The sequence below is a fragment of the Culex quinquefasciatus genome, chromosome 1, assembly GCF_015732765.1.
Source record: "Culex quinquefasciatus strain JHB chromosome 1, VPISU_Cqui_1.0_pri_paternal, whole genome shotgun sequence".
Taxonomy (NCBI): Eukaryota; Metazoa; Arthropoda; class Insecta; order Diptera; family Culicidae; genus Culex; species Culex quinquefasciatus.
In genome coordinates, this window is record NC_051861.1 from 123,814,337 (window position 1) to 123,838,654 (window position 24,318).

Consider the following 24,318-nt stretch of genomic DNA (forward strand, 5'->3'; position numbering starts at 1 on the left):
AGTTTCGTTTCCCTCCGCGGGAGGCAGTTCCGAGTCAAAACGTTTTAAAATTTGGTTGAGCCCACAATTTGTCGACTTGAAGGAAAAGTTTTGGCCTCATTTCAACCTCCCCCCAGGGTACTACTGCTGCTGGGTGGTAACAGAGCGGGCGCATAATCTTAGATAATCTTTCGCATTTGTTTCAACGTCTTTATCGTCGGGGCGCCGTCTTTTCGTGCGAGGAGTTTTCACGAAATGCCGACGGGGTTTTTGGCGAATTTTCAGTGTTTAGTGAATGTGATCGGCTTCGAGGGATTTGCTCGGTTTTGTTGGATTAGGTGACTTGCACGGATGGCCTGAGGTGTTTACTAGGGGTTTGGAGTGACGATGATTTATTGAAATTAATGAAGTGAGGTTATTCGAAACTTAACTTAACCTTCTTAAAATATTGAAGGGAAGTCGACTAAAAATGTCTTGATTGCAAAAATAGCACAATTTTGTCCAATAATAAGTAACAGTAAGTATTTGATACGATTATAATTTGGGAAAATTAATATTATTTCAATTTGTATAGTTATGAGCATAAAAGACTAAAAGAAATTCGATAATATTCTTGAAATCCATGAATAATAGGCTTCGCTGTACACCAGTAGCAAAATCATCAAAACTTTTAAAAAGTTGTGATTTTGTTAAAATTTTGTGTAGAAATTGATAACATTGTTGAACAAATAGAATGTTGTTTAATATTTTATATTTTTGAGGAAGTGTAGATTGAAATGCACTGTCTCAAATTAAGCAGAAAAGGACATAAAAAATATGAAAATTTGAGAATTTTCTATAGAAAATATAACCGTTCCAAAATCTTAGTAAGAATTTTGCTTCGCTTGACAAAAATGAAAAAAAACACAGAATTTATGAAAATTGTAGTAATTGTGAAATTGCACAACATTGAGTTCCCAAAATTATGGAAATTCTAGTATTTGTTTGAAAAATAAGGAATTTATGAGAATTTGAGATTTTTGTACCGATAAACAATATAACAAAAATTGCGCTTGCAAAAAAGTAAAAATTCTAGTGTTTGTTTGAAAAATACGGAATTAGTGAAAATTTTAATATTTATTTGGAAAATACGAAATTAGTGAAAATTTTAATATTTGTTGGGAAAATACGGAGTTTATGAAAATTTTAGTATTTTGTATCAAAAACTTATAAAACAAATTACGTTTGCAAAAAAAAAAATGATATTCTAGTATTTGTTTGAAAAAAAAGGAAATTATGAAAATTTTAGGAAATTGTATATATGCGTTTGCAAAAAAACTGAAGCTTCTAGTATTTGTTAGAATTTTGTATCAAAAATAAAACAAAATTGTGTTTGCAAAAAATGGAAATTCTAGTATTTGTTTAAAAAATACGGAATTTATGAAAACCTGAGAATTTTGTACCAAAATGCAATAAAACAAATTTGCGTTTGTAAAAAAACGGAAATTCAACTATTTGTTTTAAAATACGGAATTTATGAAAATTTGAGTATTTTGTACCAAAAAACCAATGAAACTAAATTGAGTTTGCAAAATTACGGAAATTCTAGTATTTGTTTGATAAATACGGAATTTATGAAAATTTGAGATTTTTGTAGCAAAAAACCATAAAACAAAATTTGTTTTGCAAAACATGGACATTTTAATATTTGTTTGAAAAAATACGGAATTTATGAAAACCTGATAATTTTGTACCAAAAATCAATAAAACAAATAAGCTTTTTTAAAAACAAGTAAATTTTAGTATTTGTTTGAAAAAATACGGAATTTATTAAAATTTGAGGGTTTTTTTCAGATAATAAAAATCAATTTTTATAATTCTAGGCTTTTGTTTGCACCAAATTTACAAATAATTAGTATTTGGGTTTCAAAAACTATACTTTTGAGTGACTCTTCACCTTTATAGCCAGATAACAAAACAGTTAAATTTCATACAATTTGACAACTGTTTAAAAATGGATTCAAAAAATTAAAATCGTTTTCTTGAGAACGTTTTCTGAGGCAAAGTTGTAAGTAATGATGAGAGAGTTCAAAGTAATTTTTCAATATTAAAAATTCAAATTTGGATATTTTTTCAATCGTTAAACAATGCAATTAAAAATAACAGATCAAAATTTATTTAGCAGTGTTTCCAAAACTACAAAAAAAAATAAAAAACGTCAATAGTTATTCGATTTGATTTTATTGATATAGCAAACAATTTTCATAGTGATTTTTGGATGAAAGTTACGTTACCTGTAAAAATCACTATTTAACTTGGATTTTTTCTTTGAAATTAATATAAGGATATTTTTGGGGCACATCAAAAATGAGTCCAATATTTTGCTAACAATGTACCTTTTGTAAATGTGGAAAAGGACTGAGAATTTTTATTTCTGGTTGAAAAATTTTCAATAGAAATTAACTCAAAATTTTTTTTTAAATTTTATGCCAAATATGTAAGGGATTTAAAAAACGAGGTGCCAAAATCAAAATAAAATGTCATTAAATAATTCAGAAAAAATCAGAAATTCTTTAAAGGTCACAATACTGTATAATTCATGAAACTTTTTATTTAATTTACAATTTCTACAAAATTTCAGGAAAAATATTGATTATCTGGCAACATTGTCAAAAGTTATGAGCACTTTATATGTATTTTTTATGATAGTTAAAATACTTCTGGAATCACATTTCACATTCCATCATTGGATTTGTATCTTTCGAATGTTTCTCTCTAAGCTAAATTGGTTATAAGTTGATGCTCTGGCAACACTGTCATGAAATATCAATACTTAAGGAAGCGTTGCAAACTTTTGAGAAATTGCATTGTGTTAAAAATAATTTCAATTCTTATCAAACTTGTTTAAATGTAATGTGCTCAGGTCATGAGTCTCAAACATTAAAAAAAACATAAAAGGCGTATAATTCGTTCAATTTCAAAACATTTATAAAAATAACTTCAACTATTCAAAACACAATCCGGAAAACATGTCCCACATCTAATACACCTCCCGGAAGCTGAATTAACCCGTTGCTTCCGATCCTGCACTGGAATTCGGTGGCAATCCCAATCCTTCCCCTCTTTTTTTTCCTTTAACAAATTCACCTCACAACACCATTCAACAAATGGAAAACTGACACGACACTCGTGTTTCCTCCCCCATCTGCATTTTGTACCAATTTCATATTCATAATAGATGGTAAATTGATTTGCAATATGTGATCGCTGCCACCTCCCCCCGAAAAACGCATGGCACACATGTGACTCGCTCCCCCTATTTGGAAATTTTAGCAGGGGGAAGAAATGGCACGTGAAAAGCATTCGATACCTCTCCAGCTAACACGTGTGCATGTGCGAAAATCGAAGGGGAGGAATTTCAAAATTTTTGATTAAGTGCCTTGTATTGACACCGGTTTTCGGTGGCGGTTGTGACAACAGCCGTAGTGGAAATGGGGAGAAGATTGAGTTTAAATTGTTTGTCGCTGGGGGATTGTCTTGCCTCCCTCTTGGGAATTTTGAAGATAGTAAAGTTCATCTTGAAGGTAGAATGGCACTTGCGATTCAATTTGAGTCGCAATTGTTTAAGGATATTGTAGATAAATGAAGATTAAAAGATAGAAGCAAAAGGCTTAAATTAGGAAATTTTAAGGTGATATTGACTGAGATTCCTATAATAGAATACCACCTTAACAAGGTTGACTGAATTGACTGAGTTGACAGAACTGTACTTACCTTTAACGGCTGCAAAATCACTGAAACATTGTACTTACCTGATCTCTTCACTCTCAACACTTCAACCGCTTAGAGTTCCTCTACTTCGAAGTCTGTAATTGAGATGACGCTCAAGCAACTCAACCAAAAGTCCCAAAAGCCATAAATTTCAGCAGCCTAATATCTCCAAATCGCCAACAAATGATAGACTTCAACTTCCGGCCATTAATTTCCACCAACGCCCAAAAGTAGGCAACCTTTAGCTTTCCTAATGTCTTCCTCGATGCGACTTTACGCCTAGATGTATGCAACTTGAATTATTCACACCGTCTCCAATTCATTCCACCCAAAATCACGCCCGATTCTCCTTAATGCCGCGCTGACGCGTGAATAAATTGCTCATTTCCGATACTTTGAAATACATTATCGCTCATTATCATCCGATGACGACGACGACGACTGAAGAAGATTTCACTGAGTGCTGAGAAAATGTCATCAACAGAAGTGGCGCAAAACCCCTTTTCGGCGCCCCCTAAATTTATACCGTAGAATTGTGTAAGGCTGATTTCGAGTGAATTGCATACTTTTAGGCGCTTTCGATACAGTTAGGGATTGAAGATTGCCTACTTTGAGGCGTTTAAAATAAAAATTTGCATTATTTAACTGTAATTTTCATTGAAATAACCAACAATAAGAAAAGGATCACTCATTTTCCACGTTAGTGACGAATAACAACATCAAGAATAGTTCCTCAGAAAGGGGCGCAAAATGACGATAATTTATTCAATTATAATTACTCATACACGTGGTGGGTGTGTGTGATGATAAGTGACGACACGGGAAATATGAAGGCCTGCGAGCGAAGTGATAATTATGTGCGAACAGAACATATGTCTTGGAAAGTGATGGCTGGCAGCTGGCAGATGATTATGACGAGGGTTCCTCGGGCAGGGAAAAGGGGTGTTTGCCTTGAAAGAGGATTTGCTGGGTGAAGTCACTCGCGGAGGCCACTTTTGCCACTGGTAGGGCACACCAGAGTGGCGGATTGACGTGAGAGTAATTAGATTTTTAACTGGGTTGATTCTTTTGTTGTAGGGATAATGTAACGCAGAAGGACTTCTCTTTTGTTTTGTAATTTAGTTTAGGAACTTTTTTTTTTAAAGTGAGTTTCAAATTTCTAGCTTTTTTTCAAAACTTTGAAAAAAAGTTTTGAAAAGTGATTTATACATTGTCAGTATCATAAATAAATGTCATACATTAGTGAAATATCAGTGAATTTTTGAAAATATGATTTCCCAATAGCCTTAAACGGTGTATTTTTTTGAGAACACTTAGATAAAAAAAATGTATCGGTAAGGTTGAGATTTGACACCACGGAAGAAGGACTCTTTCCCGACATTTGGCGGGGTCTGTCGAAATATTTCGTTGGTGGGGTCTGATGCAATTTTATTTCAAGATTTTTTTTGATTTTGTAGGATTTTTCTTTAGAAAAGTTGCTGAAAATCGATGGATTCATGTAGATATCCATCAAATTTCTTATGAACATGCCTTGAAAGACTCTAAATTACATATTTGACCTCCATTCAAATGTTTCCGTAGCTTATTTAGCAGATTTCTAGCTTTCTTTGAAATTACCCAAAATCAATGCTGGATACCCCAATACGACCGAATAAAATTCTTTTCTTTGTGCAATTTGTCACTGTTAGACTTGGAGTATTTCATTAAAATGCTATTTATGACTCACCAGTCTCCCAAAAAATATTCTTTTTGGAATCAATAACATTGTAAAAAACAGTTTCCAGAACAATTTCCCTAAAAAAAAGTATCAATTTTGGTTTAACCCTTTCAGGTCTAATGGGTCATATATGACTCAAAAACAAAAAATTCCAAAACTAGCCTATAATTTTTGTATGGTCATAGATTCAGATAGATTGATTTTCCCATCATTAACACAACAATTTTTTTTTTTCAAAATTCAGGCCTGAAAGAATTAACATAGGCAGAGATATGCCCAATTTCGTTTAATAAAAAGCAACTTTCTCAAAAATTTATTTATTTAAATTTCTTCACTTAAATATCTAAATTTAAATTTCTAAAATTAAGTTTGTAAGTTTAAATTTGTTAATTAAATTTCTAGTTTTAAATTTCATAATTTAAATTTCTAAATTTAAATTTAGAAATTTAGATTCAGGAATAAAAATTTAGTAATTAACATTTTTAAATTAAAATTTCTGAATTTAAATTTCTAATTTAAAATTTCTAAATTTTTATTCCTGAATTTAAATTTCTAAATTTTAATTTTTAAATTTTCATTTCAAAATTTTAATTTCTTAATTTTAATTTCTAAATTTTAATTGCTAAATTTAAATTTCTAAATTTTAATTTCTAAATTTTAATTTCTAAATTTTAATTTCTAAATTTTAATTTCTACATTTTAATTTCTACATTTTAATTTCTAAATTTTTATTTCTAAATTTTAATTTCTAAATTTTGATTTCTAAATTTTAATTTCTTAATTTTAATTTCTAAATTTTAATTTCGAAATTTTAATTTCTGAATTTTAATTTCTTAATTATAATTTCTAAATTTTAATTTCTAAATTTTAATTTCTAAATTCTTATTTCCTAATTTTAATTTGTAAATTTTAATTTTTAAATTTTAATTTCTAAATTTTAATTTCTTAATTTTAATTTCTAAATTTTAATTTCTAAATTTTAATTTCTAAAATTTTATTTCTAAATTTTAATATTTAAATTTTAATATCTAAATTTTAATATATAAATTTTAATATCTAAATTTGAATTTTTAAATTTTAATTTTTAAATTTTAATTTCTAAATTTTAATTGCTTAATATTGATTGCTAAACTTTAATTTCTCTATTTTTTTTAAATTTTCATTTCTTAATTTAAATTTTTAAATTTAAATTTCTCAATTTAGTTTATAAATTTAAATTTCTCAATTTATTTTATAAATTTAAATTTCTTTATTGAAATTTTTAAATTTAAATTTCTAAATTTTTATTTCTAAATTTTTATTTCTTAATATTAATTTCTAAGTTTTAATTTTTTATGTTTTAATTTCATAAATTGAATTTCTTAATTAAAATTTTTAAATTTAAATTTCTCAATTTAATTTACAAATTTTAATTTCTTAATTTAACTTTTCAAATTAAAATTTCTCAATTTAATTCATAAAAGAAAATTTATAAGTTTTTATTTCTTAAATTGAATTTTTAAATTTGAATTTCTAAATGTTAATTTATAAAATTATATTTTAAAATAAAATTTCTGAATTGAAATTTCCAAATTTTAATTTCTAAATTAATATTTTTAAACTTAATTTCTTGATTTTAATTGCTTAATTTATATTCCATAATTCAAATTTTCAAAATTTAAACTTCTTAATTTATATTTCTTAATTGAAACTCTGCTTTTACTGAGCTTTTTCATAATTCTTATAAACTAATTACAATGAATTTCATCAAAATTTTGCATAATTTTCACGTTTTTTCAAAATAATACCATCATTTTAAATATCTGAGTGGGCGGTGTTCATCGTATGAATGGGAATTAAATCCAGTTTATTTTGCAATATTTTTACAATTCCGTTGTGAAACTACTTACTTTTTCTGTCTTTCTGAAGCGATTAAAAGGCACATTGCTGTACCTAAAATAATAGAATGATTCCGCACTGAAATGAGTGCTGAAAAAAAAAAATATTTTTAGCACTAGTATGGAACAGCAATATAATTTGTTTTAAACAGAGAGTTTACTTAACACATGGATGTTTGAATATTTCAAATTTAAAGACCTTTTGGTTTCTGAACGATTTCTTGTGCAAAGTTAAAAAAACATGGTAATTATTTTTGGTCAGAAAAATAGTAATTTTACCTCGGAAAATGTGTAATTTTACCACTTTTAACGTGTAATGTAACTTTTTCGGTCTAAATTGAAGGGAAATTATATAATTAAAGAGGTAATATTCAACGTTTAAAAATTAAACCTTCCAATTTTATACAATTTTTTACTGTGTGCTGGATAAAGCATTTCTAATAACTTTTTACTTGTTTTTTATAATTCGAATATTAGAATTGAAATATGAACTTTAGTTTTAACACTATATTTTTAAATCAATTAATCTTTTTTATATTCCATTGCAATGAGATTGAAATGTGTGAATATAATTATTTTCAATATTTAAATTATTTTTATATAAATTTTGGACACTCTTGATTGGACACTCATAATTGTAATAAAAATCGATATTTTAACAAACAAAACATGCTCATATTTGGCATGGGGGTTAGTTTTGCCTCAAAAACGAAGAATCCCAAGTTTGGTGACATTTGGTCCACCCCCGCTCCCATGTCGCACCCCCCTCCTCTGTTTTTGGGATTTTTGAAAACCCTCTTTTTTTAATGCATTTTTTCATACAAGAAAATTTAACAAAAAGTCAACTTTTGGGTACGCAAATTTGAAGATGTTTTGACGTAGAATCCAAAGGCATGCTTAAAATTTACGTACAGCGTTGCTTGATGTTTTAACATGCATTTTTAACCCTTTGGGCAAGCACTTACCTGAAAACTGGCAATTGCATTCGGATTCTGAGATTTATTTTACATTGAATTCAATCAAAACCTCGGGGTAAATTATATATTTTTAAGTTAGAAAGTCCTGAATTGCTCAGCAAATGTTTACTTATCTATCCATTTTCTACAATATATTGCGTTAGAGCAAAGAAGGCCATATTTGAAGAAACAAAATTTAATTTCTGGGACTGTGCTCTAACGCAATACATTGTCCATCCAGCAACCTTAGTAATGGTACATTCAACGTAAATAAAAAAAATAGAATTCTAAAAATCTAATTTAAATTGAAAAACAATTATTTGAGTCACCTCAGAATTCAAAATAATAATTTCCGATGCATTTTTTTAAACTATATTGAAAAAAAAAAACTTAAAAAAATATAGTTCATGAAGCTTGTGTGGCCTAACCCAGTACATGTTTTAAACATAGAAATCTTGAGATTTACCTAATCAGTTAAAACAATTTTACGGTATTTACGGTAAATATTGCTAGACATTTTCGTAGGCATCTTATCTTCATTGCACATTAAAATTTTAATTAAAAAAAGCGTACTGTAAAACAATCTGAATTAAACAATAGTTTTAGAACGCTCACAAGCTGAGTTTTTTTAGTAGAATGAATTAATTTCTTTTTAATTTTAGCTTAAAAAATAAAAAAAAATCGATGGAAACACTTTTTTAAAATATTCTAGTCATTTACCAAAAAAAATATTTACAAAAAAAATCCGATATTTTTTTTGAAATTAGAAATTATTTTTTAATGAGTCCCATAATTAAGATCCATACAATAATTTCCAAGGCCAGATATTACGAATATCTATTTGATAACATACATATTTGATAACATTTGACAACAGTTTGCCGACGGGAAATCGCTTCACTTACTTCCGTTTCAATTATTTGTATTTTTTTTATGAAATATGGTACTGTGATAAGTTTGTTTACAAGACACCTTCTATGCATTGAAACTTGTTTTTTTTTTTTTGTTAAATATTTTATTTATAAACTTTTCTGATCCGATGCTTAAAATGTTCAATAAATTTTACTATATTTTTTTCACTCTCATACACAAATTAAACTCAAGCACACATTTTTTATTTTCAATCAGCTCACTCGTTTCAAACTTCAATCAAATCCACAACACATTCGTTTTTCATTCGACATCACAAAACTCCACATCATTATTATCAGCTGCCACAATACTTGCTGCTGCTGCCACTGCTCCTACTAACGAGCAGCAAAGAAAACATCAAACTAAAAGGGAAAAAGCTCCACCAGGCAACACCAGCAAAACCACGTTCACAAACGGCGAACCAAGACACTAACGAGCAGAAGCTGCTGTGAGCAAGTGAGATGGCTTCAGACGCTAGTCCTGGTGGAAACTGACAAAAAAAGTCACTTCTTTTTTTTCTGGTTTCAATTCTCTCGAAGCATTTTCTCTTGCGCGCTTTAAATGTGTGTGTGCGAGTTTAATTTATATATACTCGATGTCGTGAGAGAATTAGATTGTCGCTCTCTCTCTCTCTCTCTCTCTCTCTCTCTCAATCTCCCGTGTCAGCCGTCTTTTTGTTGTTTTCATTTTCCAAGAGGTTTAAAGGTTGCTGCAAAGGACCCACCAGTAAATGGGTGCTGGCATCGATTTGGGCAGCATCCGACGAAGCAGATTGTAACTGAATCCATTTGGGTTTTTCCTGAGAGGACGGAATTTTGGAGTGGAGGAATTTTCTTAGACATGCGACTGGAAAGTGAGACACAGTTTTCGGGATAGCTGGTGCAAGATTGTTGGAGGGAGCATAGCTGCCGTCGGGATCTTGATTAGAACTTTTGCTGACGATGCCACTATTTTATGGGCAAGTTATGTTGTCTTGTTTTTGTGAACTGGAGTAGATTGTTTTTCGTGAAAAGCTGAGACAAAAATTAAATTATTCTTAAAATTATTCTAGAAAAGGATTTTTTGCAGATATTGTGTTTTTAATAATAAATTGGCCATCGCGAAAATTTAAATTTTAAAGTCTTACCCAAACAGCTACCATTTTCTTATGCAAATATCTCAGGCCCAAGTTCCAATGTTAAAAAAAGATACATTTGTGAAATTTTCTGGTCTTTTGGATTTTTTTTAAAGAGCCAAGCATGTATTGTATTGATTCAACTTTTCAAAATATTTTATCTCTTGAAAAAAAAATTCAATTAGTAACATTAAAAATTGGACTTCATGTTTCTTCATCTTTTAGCCGCTGTTTCTCAGCAACCAGAGGTTATCAATGCTCTTAAGAAAATTGTTCTGGGCATTTTCTAAACCTTGATTTTTTGCAGAATTGGACTATTTTCAAAAACTCAAAAGCTGATTTTTTATGTAACATAAAATGTTAAGTGGCGTTTTCTAGAAAATGGTACACTTTACCAAAATTTGTACGAAATGTTCTTTTTGATTGCAAATTTGATTTTATATTGAAAACTAATGTCTTAAATTTGTTTTTGCAATTCCGTCGTGAAGCTACTTACTTTTCCTGTCATTCTTGAACGACGAAATAGCCTACTTTTCTGTACCAAAAACAACAGAATCGAATAGTAACACTTTTCAAAATAAATGCTGAAAAGTTCTACTTTTCAGCACTGAAATGGGTGCTGAAAAGTTAAACTTTTCAGCACATGTTTTGAAAAATAACACTTTTCAAAATTTTTTTGATTTAAACGATTTATTGACAAAATACATGAAAATTTGACTTAAACTTTCACTCAATGGGTGTTTTTCGGATTTGCAAAAAATGTTGTATGGAACTCGTTGCAAAACTTGATTTTTTCAGCACTCTTCGTATTTATCCAACTCGGTGAACCTCGTTGGATAAATGTACGACTCGTGCTGAAAAAATCCTCTTTTTGCAACTTGTTGCAAAAACTACTATATTAGTACGGTTAAAAAATCAATTAATTTATGAAAATAATTTTTTTCTTGGACTTTCATGTCTTGAACCGATCAAAAAATAAAAAAAGTGAAAAACTTTTGAAGTCTTATTTGAATAAAAAAAAAATACATAAATAATCATTATTAAATATATTATACATAGTTTACAATCGATTTTACAAGTTCTTTCAATGAAAATTTAAATTTTAGTCAATTATAAAATTTTGATCTCCTCATTTTTTAGAGAAAAAGGGGACAAGATTGGAAATAAAATTGAAATAAATGTGAATAAAAGAAGACATGATTTTCAGTAATTAAAATATTGTTTTTTATTCTGACCCTCCAATTTAAATTACTAACCCTGAAATTTTGTTGCCTGCTCAATTTTTTAAAAGTTTTTTTATCAACAATGACATTCTTTAACTTTTTTTCAACAGTTGTTTGCTAATAAATTCAACCATCATATTGAAACTTGCATCATTTTTTTATAATTTATAATTATTTTATCATAAAATACTGCAGATTTATTTTGTTTGAAAAATATGGCATAAAAGTGAAAATTTCATTGTGTTTAACCGTGTTAAACCAAAACCAAACCACAAAATATAATTTGTTTTAATTTTATAAGTGTTTTGCAAAAAGTTGTATTTATTTGAAAATATTTCCACTAGGAGTCATATATTCATAAAACGAAGCTTGTCAAATTGAAGTACCTATTGAAAATAAGAGTTTTATACAAAATTCAAACATAACTCACGACAGTGATGTAAAGAAGATTGCAGAACTTTTTTTATTGACGAAAGTAGTCAGATGTACACACAGTTTTTTTTAATTCCATGAATTATTTAGTTGAAAATTGGATGATTTTCAAATGGTTCTTTTGAACGATAAATTTTTTTTGTGAAAGAAATTGTTTATTGATTAATATTGAAAAAAAAAACATTTTAAACATTTAAAATGAACAGTAAATAATTCAGAATTGTTGTTTATTGCTTATTTAATAATTTCAAATCAAATTTACACTTTGTAATCTTTTTACGAATTTTAAATTTTTGGGCCGTAGATCGGTACAAAACGTAGAAGTTCAGGAAAAATATTTTTAGAAAATCATTGATAAATTGATAATCTTCGATAGTAGCAAATCTGTAAAGATCTATTTTGTGATACTTTTTGTTTCCAAATGCCAAAAATTAAAATTGAAATTTGAATTTAGTTCACTTCTTCCTCATCCATGAGCAGAGTTGAGGAACAAGCACTTGAAACAAAATTTGTACCAGCTTAATTGAAAAATATCTATAAAAAAATTACAAGCCATGATTTTGACACTTGAATATTTTTATTAATGCATTTTACACCTGTATTCGTCGAAAAAAAAAACTTTTTGAAGTACTGTGCTACGGAATTATACAAAAAATTCAAATATTTTTAAACGTACCCAAACATACTGAATATGATTCTCAATGCAGAAAAAGTCATTCAAATTGTTTTCAGTTGATTAGACTTCTTTTTCCATTGAAATTTTGAATAAAAAAAACTATCTCAGTATTAAAAATTAATCTTTTCATTTAATCCGTTGTCAAAGCTGTTAGGAAATATTCTTAAGCTGATATATGGACAACTTGTAGATGGCTATTTAATTCTTATGAGGAAGAGAGTGAATTGGTTACAATGGGTTTTCTTTGGTTAAGGGTTTTTAAACATTTAAAGTATCAATAAAATGAATAATTTTGTGTCTCCTGGGATTTTAAATCATTTTTACAAAAGATTAAAAAATATTGCGTTTAATTTTGGGGTTTTCAAGTCATAACGAAAATTTAACCAAAAAATCTTACTTTGTAAAAAAACACATCATCAAATTTTCACAAATCTTCCTAGCTCTGCACAAGTCCCTACCGAGCAAAAATTAAAAAGAATCTGTTTCCCGTTCAGAAACCCTTTTTCTTCATCCCAAAAACAACGAATGGGATACCAGCATGGCTCTCTCCATTATGCATCAAGCTCCTTGCCCTGCCCTGGCAACGTCCCCAAATGACGTTTTCCATTACAGTAATGCATCTGGGGTCGGTCCTCAAAAAAAGGGAAGAAAAAAGCGACGACTCATGATCCAGCTAAAAAGTTTTCTGGGAAAAACGAGGCAAACCCCTTTCTTCTTCTTTCCTCTTTTCTCTGTGTACTGATGCACAGCACAGTGCACACATAAAAAGTGAAATGAATTTTTCACTAATAGCACCGCACCAGCATCAGCAGCAGCAGCATCTTCTGAAGCTCACTCTGCCATGATGGCCAACGTACGAAAAGCAGCGTCCCAAGTCTTCTTACTGGAAAGATAAAAGGCCACAAAAAGCATCCACAGATGAGGAGAGACTCGACCCCGACTTATGTACTACCGCGCGAGCGCCCGCATACAAAAGTACATACTTTCAGGCGTTTCTTCGGGTCGGCGCGAAAACGAGAGGGCAGCACTGAAATCAAACCAGAAAAAGGACCCCACTACAGAGAGGAGCTGGGAAGGGAGGACAAAAAAAAAAAAGAAAACTCCAACCGACACCGACCCAAGTATGTGGTGCTGTTAAGGAAAACCTTTGTGCGATAAAGGGTTAGCCACCGGTGGTACTCCCCCCCCCTCCTTCCACGCTCCCCTTCAAAAGGAAGAGTTTGTCCCTTTCTGGCATCCTTTGCACACACACAAATACAGCGAAGGAGCGAGGACGCGCGCGACACACATACAACCACGTTTAACGATCGGGGTAAATATCTACCTCCCTCCCCCGCATCATCCCCCCTTACTAACACTTCTTGAAGACCAAAGGGGGAGGGGGAGATCCGCAAGCCAAACGTGGCCAAACTCCGGGGGATCTGCCGGAGGAAGAAGGGGGGGTTGCCTCGAACCGGGTCTCATTGGTGCGCCACAAAAGCACCAGCCTTGGAGACGTTTCGACCTCTCCCCCTCCCCCTAACATTCCCAACCTTGCCCGCAACGCCATCTATCCGTGAGGTCGCGTGGCGAACCAAAAAACGCCCGGACGCCCGCGACCCGTGTGTGTGATGGGGTCGTCGTTGAGGTGAGGTTGGTGGAAAAAGAAGGTTTTTTTTTGTCGGGAGGATGAAGGAAAAAAAAACAAGATGGAAGCTTCTAGAAGGTCCTTTCGATGCCGCACAAAGAAAGAAGGCTTGGTCTCTGGCCTCGGGGTTATCGTGGAAAAGTGGAAAGCTTTGCAGTACTGCATTCTGGTGGTGGAGGGTGGAAATTGGATTTTCGTCTTTTGCAACTGGTTTCGTCAGCGTCGGGAGTAGTTTTAAGTTGAAATTGTGATTTCTTAAGGAGTACACTCAACTGTAGTCTGCCTTGGTGGCTCAGATAGTCAAAAATTTACCTCGTAATCAAAAGGTCACTAGTTTGAATCCCGAGGCGTTCCACCTCCAGACGGGTTTAAACCTATAAATTAGCCAAAAATCGAGATTTTAACCAATTATTGCACTTCAAAAACATTTAATAGAAGAACTCTTGCTTAAAAAATAAAACTTGTGGTTATTTGACTTGTGTGATTAGATTTTTCTAATGATTTGAATAAAGTTTTTTGTGTGTCAATAACGAAATTTTTTTCAACATTTTTATAAAATAAAGTGGTTTGCAGTTTTTTTTTGTTATGTCCCAGAATAAAATCATTTTTAGCAACTTATGAACTAATGGAATAATTGTATAGCCTTACATGCGACAAATAAATAAATTGGAAAAAAAATTAAACAACACAACATAGTCAAAAGATAATAATTAAATTTCGCAGAAATGGCACAACATGTCAGAAACAAACATAAACTTACCAAGTTATATGCAAATAACAAATACCTAAAAATAAAAAAAAATTAAAAAAAAACAAGAAAAGTAATGATCTAACATTTAAAAGGGCTTGATATTGAATATTTGATCTTTTTAAAATGTTAGTCTTGATTTCAAAATTTTAAAATATTTTTTTTCGAAAGGATCCGAAAATATCTCAAATATTTCATTCTATAACATTAAAAAATATCTATAAGTTTCTAAGAAAATAAAAGGCTGTTTGGATAAAACTTAAAAAACTTAAATTTTCTTGTTCCTTTTTCTTATATTCGTTGTATTTTAGCAACCAAATGTACAATCTTCAATGTCTCTTAGGCAGTTTTATTGGAAATTCTTTCAACATTTCGAAAAAATATGTTCATGGTTAGACAATCTTGAGCACCTTAAAAAAAATCAAAAAACAGGAAAATTTTCAGTTAAAATTTAACTTTAAGTGGATATATTTTTAAATGGTTCACTTTTATAAAAAATCTGAGAAGTATTCCTCGATTATTAATATGATTTTTTAATATGATTTTACATTAAAAACTTAAAAATAATTCGGGTAAAAACTATTTTCCAAAAAAAACACATTTTTTTTCAAAAAAAAATCTTTTGGCAAAATTTTTGTTCATACTTCTCAAAAGCCTCCAAAAGTCGTGGGGTTTTGACCACTAGATTATATAAAAAAAATCATCAAAAAAAAATAAGGATTTCAGGATTATTTTTTTTTTGTTTAAATAGTTAATTTAAAAATCGTCAAAAAAATATCCGTATACTTATTTTTTCTAAAGAGTCCTCATCAACCTTTTACTTAGCCGAAGACACCAAACCGATCCGAAAATTCGTTCAAAAGATACCGATTTTTGAAAATGTTACTATCATTGAAAAAAAATGGATTCACCCCAAAAATTTTGGTCAATTCAAATAATATAAATGAAGTAAATTTCCGGTTCTGATGGAAAATGGCTTAGAAAAGTAACTCTGTAGAATTTTGCAATTTTTTATGTCTTCGGCAAATTTGTTGGAAATAACTAGGACTTTTCAAGATGCAATAGGCACACGGAAAAAATCTCATTTTTTATTTTAATTTTAATTATTAAAAGTTTAATTCCTATAATACGCATTTGTTCAATTTCAAAATTTATAGATATGATTTAAGAGACTGAAGCATCTTTTGCGCTAGAGTTAAGGATGGTCCCAAATCTGGTACCGAAGGCATACATTTTTGAAAAAGTGTAATTTTTTAAAAATACTTTCGAATAAAATTTAAAAAATCAATTTCAGATCAAAAATCAAATATGCAATCGAGAACGATTTTACTCATCTTCAATTAAGTGCACCTTTTTGAAGTTACAGGCAAATTTTCCAAAAATTTAGGAATGTGTAGTATTTTGCAATCAAAAAATACTTACAGTTACAGTTTTGAAAGTCATTTAAGAGCTGAGAAAATTTCCTTCAATTTAATTTTTTGACATTGTTGATCGGACCGCTAGTTTCTAAGATACAGCCCTTGAAGGATTAAATTTTATGAAATTGAGTTTTTCTCAGTATCATGCTACTGTTTCAATTTTCTATTTAAAAAAAAAACTTTTTTGAATTTTTCTCTTTTTATCATGAACAACAAATTTAAAAAAAAAATCCTATGATCCCATTTTGTTAAATGAATATCTTCTGTACCAGGTTTTGCACCATCCTAAACTCTAACCCAAAAGATGTCTTTTAAGTCTTCTAAAATATAAATAACTATTCGAAAAAAAACGTTTCTTAATCCACCATTAAGTGGGTTGTGCCTTCCTCACATTTACAAAGTAATAATGAAAATAAGTTTATGAAAAAAATATATACCTGATACAGACTTTTCCAGAAAACATGCAGACTCTCATTTGAAGCAATGTGGCAACCGGGCGTTTCGCATCTGGCGCGACTCTCGCACGTAAACAAAAAGACCCGGCCTTTTGAGGTTAGCAAAAAATCACCCTTTTTTGTATCTACAAAAATCTTTTTCTTGGCATAACTTTTTTAATACTTAACTAAACAGAATAAAATTTAATAGGGTCTTAGGGGACCCCAAAACGAACAGAAAAAGGTGGATCCGGCCAAAATGGGTTCAGCCAGTTCTGAGATAATCGTGTGGAAAAAAAATCATGTCTACACACATCCCCACAGACATTTGTTCAGAATTTGATTCTGAGTCGATAGGTATACGTGAAGGTATATCTAGGAGTCGTATTTAAGAAGTTCATTTTTCGAGTGATTTTATAGCCTTGCCTCAGTGAGGTGAGGAAGGCAAAAACACGAAAAATGTACTTCTCCATGTTTTTTTTTCAAAATTTTCCGAACATATTTCAACGATTAACAGAGACTCCAAACAAAATGAACCGAAATATTTTAGATTTGGCACAGATAGGTACTAAATTTGGCCCATGATCTCGAAAAAAGTAGTGTTAGTTGTTCGAAAAAAATGATGGATACTTTTTTTGGATAATTGGATGATCAAAAATTATTTGATAAAACCATTAAGATAATTTTTTGTAACCTCTTTTTAAAACAATTTTATCTGCGTTAAGATTGATTAATCATTCACTTTATTAAATATTTGTTTTCGTTTTCTTCTCTCCCAAAAACCCACATGCACAATCTCGCCCCCACCACATGATGATTCCTGCCCCACCTCCACCGCACCCAGGCTTCCCCCACCAGCTGGGCGGCATGGCGTCCCACCTCCACATGGCCAACGATTGGCGGCAGCTCAACGGTCGATTTCCAAGTTCACATTTTTTCCACCACCACGCGGCGGCGGGGAACCACTTTGGTCCCCACATGCTAGCGGCCATCGATCGGCAACAGCAGCAGCAGCAGCAGCAACAACAAACCGGGAGTGCGACGGCGGCCACGACCATGGGAATGCTGACGGCGGTGGCCGCGGCGGCCTCCAACACCAGCGGCGGTGTCTTTAACGGCACGGGCAGTAGTAATAACGGCGATGCTGTAAACTCACCCCGGATTAGCGATTCCAATGGTGAGTCCGACCATTTGCGTGAAAATATTTCTGTTTTTGTTACCCCCGAGAAGGGGGTGGAGGTCGTAAACATTTTTTACGGGGCAGACTGCGCGGAATGTTTGCCGCGAACCCAAAACTGGGTCATTGATTTTTTTACTCTTTTCTCTTTCCAGACGTCCAAAATCCCCCGACCAGCTGCAACCCGCACAGTACGACCAGTCCGAAGAGTTCACCGGTGCCGTCCAGCCGCCAACCGACCACGACCTCCGAGGACCCGGACCAGGACGACGTGGACGACCAGATCAGCGTGACCGGTTCCGACGTGGGTGACACCGCCGAAGATCGCCGGACGCGGAGTCCCCTGATGGGCGGTGCCTTCACCTCCCTCATCCAGAAGAACCCGCACGCCGCCGCCAAAATGTTCCCCTACCCAAACCCCAACCAGCAGCAACTTCACCCCCAGGCCACCCATCACCACCCGCTGAACCACGCCCTGGCCGCGCAGCTCTTCTTCCAGAACCCACTCATCCCCCAGCCCAACCACTGGCTCTACAACCAACTCTACGGCAACTACCAGGAACTGCCCTGGTTCCGCCAGTCCGCCCTCTTCAACCCCTCGCTAACCTCCCCGCCCTCAACCATCACCGACGGCAAGGAGGACAACAGCCTGGACTCGCCCAAAAGCACCACCGACGTCAAACGGCCGCTCGCGGTCGACGGCGAGGACGCTCCCCCGCGGAAGCTGCAGGCCGTCGCGGAAGCGACCGTCGACGACCCGGACCAGGACCAGCCCCCGTCGGTGAGCTCGACGAAGCGCTCGCCCAGTCCACCGGGGTCGCCGTGCACGACGGACAGTGTGGCCAGCGTGACGATTCTGGAGCGGGCCAGCACGCCGACGATGGCTCGGTTTAGGAAGGGCAGCCGGTTCCACCAGCAGCAGTTGCAGCAGGGGAAGCAGGGCGATGTGTGGAGGCCGTATTGAGGGGGATTTTATGTATTTTTAGTTGATTAGGATGAAATATTGTAGATTTGAGATAGTTTGAGGCGAAAGCGATCTCTTCAGGAAAGGGAGATGGAAAAGAAGATTGGAACGTCATTTCTTAATATTGTTTTATTTAGCTAGCTCGTTTAACATAACCAAAATTTTCGAAAACCTCAGCAAACGTCAAATTAGAATTAAACTTACGGCAGCAATTTTTATTATAATTTGACATTTACGGGGGGGTGTGGCAGTGCGTGGCCGAATGGTTACTAGGGTGGATCACGGATATATGAAAAAGACAAAAGTGTTCAGTTTCGTTTGCATCAATCGAAATTTTAAAGAACTATGACCCCAGAAGCTAGCCTGAAAATTTGAGCTAATTTGGTTATTGTTTAGTTGCTCCAGTTTTGATCTGAAGTCGGAATGGAATTTCAATAAATTTAATTGATTTATTTTTCACTTTTTTACTCTTCTTCTAGAAAGTTTTCCTCAACCCGATAAAATTTTATCAATTCAATTCAATTCAATTCGGTTTTATTGGTGAATAATCAAGATACAATGAGTTATTTTGAAGTGCATAACAGAGTTTTGGAGTTCCTTACAGCTGTGTGTTGCATCATAATCCATTTAGGAACAATTATTTCTTTAACTAAGGCACTAGCAAGAGTAAGAAAAAACTATAAAAAAAAACTTACAGAAATTGCAAAGGAAAGGGGATAGAGGAAGAGAAAGCTTAATACTAGATCACAGAAAATTTATCCTTTGTAGATGTGTTTGATCATCAGTTCCCCAAGGGCCAGGAATTGTTCTGCCTTGTTCCGGCAGCTCCGAAACCGCGTCATCATCTCCCCCGCGAGAGCAAAGAACTCCGGCAGGGTGAAGAAATCTTCCCCGGTGACTTCTTGCTGGGCCGTACTGCCGCTACCGGCAGCGAGCACGCTGGCGAACGAACGCCCCCAACCAGGAGGGAACGCTGAGTTTTCCGCTGGAACCGTACGCTGTCCAGCTGCAGGAACGGCTGCGCTCGTACTTCGCTGAGGAGGGTGGGACGCTTTCTTTTTTCTCTTTTCCTGCTCCTCGAGGTAGGCCTTGCGCGCGACGCATCCGCGGTAATTGCCGGTATGGTTGCCGTCACAGTTCGCGCACTTTACGCGCGGCTTGGTTTGTTCTGCCTTGTCCCCCAAGTCCGCCTTCCGTGGCAGTGCGCACGCCTCTGAGAGGTGTGACTCACCGCACTTCACGCAGCGGGGCCGGAGGTTGCAGTTCCGCGAGCCGTGGCCGAATTTCTGGCAACGGTGGCATTGCGCTACGTCCGTCGGGTTCTTGGTGTAAAACCGCCAGTTTACCCAAAAACCGTCCAACGTTTTAGTCCGCCGCAGGTCTTGGATCTTGACGGTGCCGCGGTCGAAGTACAACAGGTACAGTGTGTGTGTACCTGTTACCGTTGTCTTGCGCGAGAGCACTTTAATCTCCGCGGTTTTATTCCGGCGTCCGAAAGGTGACCCTTCAGGTCAGAGATCGGACGGTCTTGATAACCCTGCAAGACAACCTTAACAGGGGCTTCTCGGGGTTGAATGTGTAGAAGTTGAAGTTGCTACGCTTCAATTCTTCAAACACCAGGTCGAAATTCTTTTGGTCAGTGTGATCACTTGCACTGCCGACTTACCGATTTTCAGACAATATCCGAGGCCTTCCAGCAACTCGTCAACATCGTCCGCTAACGTGTCCAAAACAAAAATTGGACGTGGTCTACGTTCCGCTGGAGAGTTGTTCTTTTTGACGTCGGCACTTTTTCCGTGCACGACCATCATCGTCGTCGTCGTCGTCGGTAGTGCTGCTACCGTCAGAGTTGTTATTTTCTTCGTCGTCGCTCAGCATCTGGAACTCGTTCCTGATGGGGATGTTGGCGGATGTTGATGTGCCACTGGTCGTGGCACCGGAAGTACCGGAACGGGTTCGCACTGGTGATCTTGGGACATATCCAGGATGTAGTAACTTTTTGTCGATGCCTTCAGCGCTGACGCTCCCCTGCGCGATGGCGGCCGACACGGCGTTGGTTTGTTTACCTTTTTGCACACGGCCGGTAGACGAACTTCGCGGGTTTTTCGAGGCCGCACTCGAACTGCCACGGCCACGGCCGGCCTTTGGCATGCTGGAGAATCAAACTCGCGGGTAACCACAATCAATTACGGCGAAAAAAATCGAAAAAACGATGGAGCACTGAGCACTAGCTGTATGCTCTCGTGCGTACACGGAGGGAGCTCGAAAAAAAAAATTATCATCTAAGAGATTTCTTATAGGTTTTAACACGGGGAACAACTTTGTAGAACATCGCAAAGCGCCAGGAATTGATCCCAAAAAGATGCAGGTTAATTTTTTGAGAATGTTTTGAATTTTTGCCGAAAATAGTAAACATCCTGTATCTTTTTGGGATCGATTCCTAGCACTTTGCGATGTTCTACAAAGTTTTTCCCCGGATTAAAACCTACAAGAAACTTAAGAATATGATAATTTGACAGGGTTTTGGGAAATTTTCTATAAGAGATTACAATTCTGCATAGTAAATTGATTAATGTTTCATACTAACTTCAGATCAAAACTGGAGCAACTAAACCTTATTCAAATAAGCTCAAATTTTCAGGCCAGCTTCTGGGGTCATAGTTCTTTAAAATTCCGGTTGATGCAAACGAAATTGAACACTTTTGTCTTTTTCATATAACCGTGACCCACACTAATGGTTACGCTGTCCGCTTTGTAAGCGGATGATTCTGGGTTCGATTCCCATCTGCTGCAACCTTCCATCGGATGAGGAAGTAAAATGTCGGTCCCGGCCTTGGTTGTTAGGCCGTTAAGTCATTCCAGGTGTAGGAGTCGTCTCCATGCCATAAGTACAAACAACACACCAAACCAAGCCTACTCCGGTGTAATCGCTGGCGGCGGTTGGACTCACAATCCAAAGGTCGTCAGTTCAAACACTGGGGTGGAAGGTTCCTTGGAGTAGAAAGAGGTTTGGGTGCTCTCCCCATTCAAGCCTTCGGACTCCTAGGTTCGAGCAGAAACTTGCAATAGAGACCACAAAAGACCCGGGGGTCGTTAATGTGGATGGTTTGATTTTTTTGATTTTTTGTTCACCGAATCTAAAAAAAACTGAAAACTACTACGTTTTAATTGTTTTGATAAAGTAGCGTCAGATGGAATGGCAATGAGTGAAAAATAATAAAGCTTTTTTTAAATAAACTTGTGATTATTCACCGAAAAAAGTAGATAAAAAAATTGCAGCAAAAAAAACAGGTTTATTTTAGAAATGTCGAAGTCTACTTGGAATATTACTTTTTAATAACATTTTGAACGATTTTTTTTTAATATTTTTTTTGAGAATGTTAAGATGATGGTAATTAACTGTTTGCTAGTTACATCCACCTAACAGTATTTTATCGTTTGTATAAAAAGTGACTTTTTCATCCAGCAAAAGTCTTCTTTTATTTTTTCAAAAAGTTTTTTTTATATATTCTATAATTTTGCGTAGGAACATTGAAGCCTTCGATAGATAAACAAACAGGAAAATTAGGTTTTCTGAGTAACATTTTAAAAATTTTGAACCATTTTAATTTTTAAAGTCAAGTTTATTTTTTCCAAGTTATTATTTACCGTTTTTCCCGACATGATTTAAAAAAAAATAAACAATAGTTTTATCGGAGGAACAGTAAATTCTAAGGCAATTCAGAAATGTTTTAATTTTTAGGATCGAAATCCGGTCCAATAATTGATTAATATTTCTTACCTGAAATTTTGACGTATTTTGGTAAACTTTAAGAGAACCTTATTTTCTCGATTTGTTTTAAGATCAATTTATTTATTTCAGCAACCATTTTTATAAGAGCAATTGTCAACTAAATCGGACTATTCGACCATTTATTTGTTGTATTGATTTATTTGGTTAAAACTTTGTGGGAGCTTTCCCTATGACCAAAGAAGCCATTTTGTACCATTCCATACAAGTCTCCATACAATTTTGGCAGCTGTCTATACAAAAATGAAACATAAATATTTGAAAATCTGTAACTTTTGAAGGAATTATCTGACTGTTTAGAAGAAATAGGTGCACCTTAAAAACGTAAAATATTTGCAGTTTTTTGATTTTTTTACCATTTTAGAAAATATTTTTTGAAAAGTCTAGGAAATTTGTTTTAAAATTGTCTAAGAGTCATTGAAGATTGAATCACTGGTTCCTGAGATATACAGCGGAGTAAAGAAAAGTAAATATCAAAATTGAAGTATTGTTAAGGAGCCATTACACTACCGCCAACAAACAAACAACGCACTTTTTCACAGTTTGCCAGTTTGTCTGCTTTTTGTTTGTACAAACGTCAGCCTGCATACTTGTTTTCAAGTTTGCGGCAAATAAGTTTGCGAGTTTGGCAAACTGTCAAACACGAAAACGTGCAAGTTTGTTTGCCTGTTTGCGGTAGTGTAATGGTGGCTTAAATCTAACTCAAGCAACACTCAATTTTCTAACGTCGATGTCTCGGCAACTAATGGTCTGATTTTCAATGTTGTAAAATGAAACATTCGTGAAATTTTTTGATCTCTTCGGAAACTTTTTTTTTCTTAATCAAGACTAATATTTCAAAACGGTGTAATATTGAATGCCTCTTTGATTGCAAATCAGATTTACATAAAAATCGAGGACAAAAAAAAGCTATGCTTGAAATTTCTTTTTTTTTCCAAAAATCACTATTTTTTCAAAAATTCATAACTCAGCGACAAAATTTTTGATCCTTATTGCTATGGCTCGATAGTTGCGGATTTTGGTTTCCTGAAACATATAAAAAATCACGAAAATAAAAAAATATATGAAAAAACAGTTTTTGTGAAAAAAGGCTAAATGAATAATGGCAAAAAAATTTTCCGTGTACCTTTTTTATCAGAAAATTCCTTCAAAAGTCACAGAAATTGTGTAAAGACTTGTGTATAGGTGAAATGATAACACAAATAAAATCCATTCCTGTTCCAAGAATTGCTTATTATAATTTCTGCAATTGAAAACTATAATCAAAAATGGTCAAGCTTGATCATGACTTCTACAGATAAAAAAAAGTCGCTAATTATACAAAAAAAAAACCCATTTGGAGGATTTAATTTGTCAAAAATTATGAAAATGAAGGCAAATTGGATTTCTATAAAATATTTCAAATGAAGATATTGAGTCAATAATATATTTAGATTTTTAGTAATTTGTGCCATAGCTCTATAGATAGCATTTTTGGTTATCTCTTAAATTCCTACAAAAAAAAAAATGGAAATGTTTTTGAGC

The 24,318-nt window shown here is 33.8% G+C and overlaps 1 protein-coding gene across 1 annotated transcript in view; it reads left to right on the forward strand.

The window, feature by feature from the left end:
• Positions 1-19,029, forward strand: part of LOC6038330 (segmentation protein Runt) — a 78,933-nt gene extending 59,904 nt beyond the window's left edge. Inside the window, exons 5-6 of the mRNA XM_038266539.1 lie at positions 17,708-18,040; positions 18,196-19,029. Coding sequence (XP_038122467.1) covers positions 17,708-18,040; positions 18,196-19,004 — 1,142 coding nt within the window. The 3' untranslated portion in view covers positions 19,005-19,029. The remainder of the gene's footprint in view (positions 1-17,707; positions 18,041-18,195) is intronic.
• The last annotated feature ends 5,289 nt before the right edge of the window (positions 19,030-24,318 follow it).